Source organism: Camellia sinensis, chromosome 15 (genome assembly GCF_055761805.1).
Source record: "Camellia sinensis isolate YWXY chromosome 15, ASM5576180v1, whole genome shotgun sequence".
Taxonomy (NCBI): domain Eukaryota; kingdom Viridiplantae; phylum Streptophyta; class Magnoliopsida; order Ericales; family Theaceae; genus Camellia; species Camellia sinensis.
The window spans coordinates 135,391,782-135,397,548 of record NC_138975.1 but is presented as its reverse complement, the minus strand read 5'-3'; the positions used below and the strand labels follow the sequence as shown (position 1 = coordinate 135,397,548).

Genomic DNA, 5,767 nt, shown 5'->3' with positions numbered 1-5,767 from the left:
AGGAGCTTTAACTCAAGGTATTGCTGCACTTTCCATGAAGATATAGGGCATCGCACGGAGGACTGTGTGCCACTAAAGCAATGCTTAGAAGAGCTGGTCGTGGCCGGGAACTTAGACTAGTACATAGACAGAGGGATGAGGGCCACCACACAAGGGCAGACCAAACCAAATGGGCTAGTCGTCTTGGATGCAGCACCCCAAGGAGTTATCAACGTTATTCATAGCATCATCGAACCCAGCATGAGTTTGCGAGCTTAGAGAGATGATCAAGAAGGCTGAGCACGTGAGGGAAGTGCTCTCTGTTCAGCCCATCGTAAAGAAAGGGAAGACCAAGACAAAAGACATCATGGCCTTTTCAAGCAAGGACTTGGAAAGAATTCAAACCCCCCACAATGACGCCTTGGTGGTGACGCTTCGTGTTAGGGATTTTGACATCAAGCGAATTTTGATCGACCAAGGTAGTTCGGTCGAGATCATGTATCACGACGCATTCAAACAAATGAAGTTGGAGGACAAGGACTTGGCCCCAGCGACATCTCCTCCGGTCGACTTCAACTCTCAACTGGAATGGTTGATCAGAAAGATCATATTGCCGGTCAAGGCTGGGTCGGTTACGAAGTAGGTGGAGTTTTGGGTGCTGAAGGTCCCGTCAACCTACAACATAACCTTGGGAAGGGGTTGGTTACATGCCATGCAAGCAGTGGCATCAACCTATCACCAGGTCATGCGCTTCCCTGGCCCAGCTGGGCAAATTAAAGAAGTTTGGGGGGACCAAGTCATGTTGAAACAATGCTTTGTCACGGTCAATGGCACCAGGGTGGCAAAGGGCTTCATCTAGATGATAAAAGGACTAGAAGGCAAGGAGGTCCTAGAAGATGTGTGAAGAAAAGCCGAGGAAAATTCAGTTGAAGACTTGGTGGAGGTTCGATTGATGAGAATAATCCGAACAAATTCTTTCTTTTAGGCTCATCATTGTCTAGCACCGAGCGGTTGGACTACGTCAACTTTTTGGTCTCTAATATTAAGGTCTTTGCATGGACGCCTTAAGAGATGTCTGGCGTCGACCCAAGCTTCATTTGTCATCAGTTGAATATCTTTCTAAACACTCGGTTAGTCATACAGAGAACTCAGTGCTCGCCTTTGCACCATGCCGAGGTAGTGGTGGAGGAGGTCAAAAACTTACCGGAGGCTGGGACGATTGAAGAAGTGTAATACCCCTTGTAGATCTCTAACACGGTGGTAGTGCCGAAGAAAAATGGAAAATGGCGAGTATTTGTCGATTACAAGATGGTCAACCGTGCCTGCCCGAATGATAGCTTTCCACTTCCAAGGATTGATTAGCTGGTAGATCTTATCGCTGGACATCGAAGATTTAGCTTCCTTGATGCGTATAGCGGCTACCATCAAATAGCCATGTATGAGCCGAACAAAGAAATCACATCATTCACCACGCCAAGGGGTTTGTACTGCTACAAAGTTATGCCCTTTGGCCTCAAGAACGTCGGGCAACCTTCCAGAGGATGGTGACCAAAATGTTTGCCCCCTCCTTGGCCGCACTATGGAGGCTTATATTGACGATAGGGTAATCAAGAGCAAGGATGATTCCCAGCATCTTGCCAACCTAGCTAAGATGTTTACAATCCTCAAACGCCACAAGCTGCGATTGAACGCTTCTAAGTGTGCTTTCGGAGTGGGAACCAAACTTTTTTTGGGTTTTTTGGTTACAAACCAGAGAATAGAAGCTGACCCTTAGCAGATTACGGTGATCCAAGAGCTGGAATGACCAATTCCACAAAGGACGTGCAACATCTTGCTGGAATAGTAGCCGCGCTGAAAAGATTCATCAGTCGGTCATCAGATCGTTGCAGGCCCTTTTTCAAGACTTTAAAAGCTAAGTTTTTCTAGGATGTAGAGTGCGACCGTGCTCTAGTGGATTCGAAGGCATATCTCTCCTCAGCCCCAATCCTGGTCACCTCGAGGCCAAACAAAGAGCTCTATCTATACTTGGCTGCTTCTTAGCACGCAGCAAGCGCGGTGCTCGTTCGAGCTAAAGGGATTCAGCACCTCCCTATTTTCTAAGTCAGCAAGACATTGCTCCCCGCTAAATCAAGATATATGCCGCTAGAAAAATTGGCTCTAGCTCTCATGATGGCCTATAGAATGTCGGCACACTATTTCCACGCCCACACAATAGTAGTCCTAACCGAATTTCTACTCAAGGTGCTTTTTGAGAAGGCAGATTTTACGAGCATAATTTTGAAGTGGACGGTAGAGCTGGGGCAATATGACATCAAATCTCAACCCCGAATAGCTATCAAGGCACAAGCCCTGGTCGACTTTGTGGCGAAATTTTCCCCAGGCACTCACCTTGTTCGCCCTATCGATTTGGCGCATGCAACCGAGCACCGGGAGATGGCTAGCGCAGATTTAGCACGGCCTAATGTAGCTCGACTTTTTCGCTTCCCATTTTGGAGGTTTAAAAGAAGCGCTACAGTTCAGACACCCGCGGTTCTGAATCTAATCTCACAAGTGCAATGTGAAATTGATAAACACCAAAGAGTTCAAATCCTGGAAATCCTTTTAAAAATTCAATTTTGAATAAAAAAATGTCAAAATTGGACTACTTTGCCAGATATAGAGTCGCCACCTAAATATTTTATTTTTGGGACATTTAGGAAACCCATGACTCGTGCCAAAGGTCACATGTCCGTCATCACCAAGATTGTCTCTGCTCGGGAACTTAGGTATAAGAAGGGAAGGTCACGAATACATTTGAGCACCCCTTTCACCGGATTAAAGATCGGTCTCTACTGATCATGATATGATTTTTATCAATATTATATGCACTTGTTCCGGTTTATTAGGCTAGCTTTACTATGTGATGTGCGCATACAAGGTATAGACTAGTTTGCCCGAATTGGAACAATTCAATTTCATGTTTGTTTTTCGAAAAGAGTTTGATTTTGCCACTTAACAAAGTGGGCTTAAAGTTTGTGAATTTGCCACTTGACAAAGTGGGCTTAAATGTACATTCATCGAATCATTCCAATTCAAGTAGCAAGCCTTCATCCATAGGCATTAAAGTAGTTTAACAAGTAAGCACTTAGTCTCATGGAAAGCATGCTAGTCATGGAAATCACTCACACTCATGCAAGTATGCTAAAGCATAAAAAACTCACTTAGCACTCCAACCCAAGATAAAACAAAAAAGTTAGAAAAATATGCATGATACCTAACTATGCCAGATGTCTAATGCAACACATGCAATATGCAATTACTAGGCTCGGCTACTAATATGACATATGACTTAATTCATGACATGCGGTCTAAACATGTATTCAATGAAGTATTTAAACTAACAATGTTATTGGAATGATGCGTCGAGCCTCGGTGCTTGCAATACAAGATGAATGGATGCAAGCATAAGATATGCTAAACGAAACGTGGTGCTCCTAATCTAACCATCAAAAGCGAGTAAATAAAATAGAGAAAGACGTGGGGTTGGAAGACATACACATTATTACAACATTGATGCCCTCGCGCAAGAGGGTCCGAATGAATAAACTAGGTAAGCTAAACTACTTAACTAATTATTACAAAACTTGAATTAACTACCTCTTAAGCTAGATAAATATTACAACAATTAAATAATTAACTATGCGAAGCTAATTATAAAACACAAACTAATTTAATTAATCAATCTAAACTAATTAAATAAGTACAAAACAAACTAATTAGCTACAACGAATTAATTAATTACAAAGTCACTAATTAAACTAGTTAACCAAATGACAAATGATTAATTTAAACTAATTAACTAGTCCGGGAAGCGAAGGAGGCCCATGCATGCTCGATTTCCACCCGAAGAACGTCCACTGTTTGCTCTCGAAAGCCTCTGTTGCACAACCCTTACACTATTTTTTTCTCTTCTAGATCAACTCTGCTCTGTTTCACAAGCATTCCGCTCTAAATTCACTAGTGGCTGGCAGGCCAGAAGTGAAGGATTGCCGGCCACTATTGAGGGGTTGCCGACCATTGTTAAGGGGTTGCCGGCCACTGATGGCTTGTTCCTCCTTGCGGCAACAGAGGATAAACAGAGCAAAAAAAGGGCATTCCCACAGGTTGTTTGTACTGTGTATCTCTCCTTATAATCAAAATATCTCAAAGGAGTGATACATTTAGCTCTTAAACCATCAATCAAGCAATATCATTACATGATGGCCAAAGAACCAAGATGTACAAGTTCAATAAATGCATAAACAAGACCAAAAGCCTTCACCCTATGATGCATGATCAAGGGCAATGGTGACCTTGGAAACTTGGCACATTTCATCACTTTGAGTATGAAATGCCCCAATTTTCCTTGTGTTCAATTAACGTCCGATTGAACACACCAAAACACAATCAAATCCTTATCTTGCACAATTTTAGTTTCCACTTTAATTTCCATTTTAATTACCCTTCCATTCTTTAACCAATTAAATCCATTGGTGAGTAAGTCCTCTAAAAGAGAAAGAAGTGTCAAACAAGGGGTAGTTTAAGGCAAAAGAGAAGTGTCATGCCGTTGGTAATGAACCCCTAAAAGAGGATTAAACCATTAAGCATTGACCTCAATCTCAAGCTTAAACAATCCTAAGGTTGAAACAACCCTCAAAGCAAATAAAAAAGTCAAGAAATGAGGGAGGTTGCAGAGTTTAATAGTGCTAAAATTAAGTGAGAAAAACACTAAAACAATGCAATCAACTCAAACAAGTGGTGTCTAAAGGCCTAAAACACCACGCTTGCTAGGACATTTACACTACAAGCATCTAAAGCAAGACTCAAATGCACTAAATAGCCAAAAATAGAGGCAAAATAGTCTTAAATAAAGCCTAAAACATGCTGAAATTAAGCCATAAATGGCTATAAAAATAAGCTAACATATAAAGCTAACTAGGCTTGCAAACAAGGCACAAGGAGGGGAGGCTAACCCCTCCAAATTTAGACTTTAAAACATGATTTTCACCACTGAAAATACTCTGAAATTCAGTGCTCAAAGGCCCAAAAAAAGATGGTTTGAAAAAGGAAAATAAAGGTGGAAAAGCCTTACAAACAAGGAATAAAGAAGAGTGAGCCACCCCCTAACCTTAAATGGCCTAAAACCACCAATTTTAGCCCACAAAAATAGAGTTTTTATAGCTCAAAAACAGCTAAAAAACAGTGGGAAAAAGATAAAAAAACAAGTATGCAAAGCAAGTTAAAAAATAGAGTATTATACCTCTTGAAGCAAAGATCAACTTTACGCAACAATTCAAGCCAAAACCACCTTCTAGATCTCCAAGAAGGCCTCAAGGAACCTCAGCTCAAAGATGAACAACTTTGGTTAAGGAGGTGTAGGCAAAGTGTGGTATATGTAGGCTAATTTGCACAAATTTGCAAGAGAGAGAGAAATGTAAAGAGAGAGATTTTTGCTCTAAAATTTCCAACCCTCAAAAATGGGAGAGGAGACCCCCTATATATAGAAAAACATGCATTTGGATGACAAAAATCCCTCTATGCACGTGTTGGGAGGTGAAGCCCATTGTGCCAATAGTTGGAACAGCTGTTAACAAAACATCTGCAAAAAAGACACTGGTGGCCTGTAGGCCACCAATGATGATGATGGTCAGCAAGCCACACCATTGGCCAGTATGGCACAAGGGTGGCTGGCAGGGCACAAGGGTGGCCGGCAGGGCATTGGTGGCCGGTAGCCCACCAAAGGAGGCCTGCAGGTCCCAGGGTCTTGAGG

The 5,767-nt window shown here is 42.1% G+C and overlaps 1 protein-coding gene across 1 annotated transcript; it reads left to right on the top strand.

Moving 5' to 3' along the window:
* Positions 1-262: 262 nt before the first annotated feature.
* On the top strand, positions 263-622 carry LOC145813312 (uncharacterized). Its single transcript, XM_082908601.1, has one exon. The coding sequence runs from the start codon at positions 263-265 to the stop codon at positions 620-622; it is 360 nt and encodes a 119-aa protein (XP_082764727.1).
* Positions 623-5,767: the final 5,145 nt, after the last annotated feature.

Excerpts from the sequence above, each read along its gene's own strand:
- LOC145813312 (XM_082908601.1), top strand. The coding sequence starts at position 263 with ATGATCAAGAAGGCTGAGCACGTGAGGGAAGTGCTCTCTGTTCAGCCC.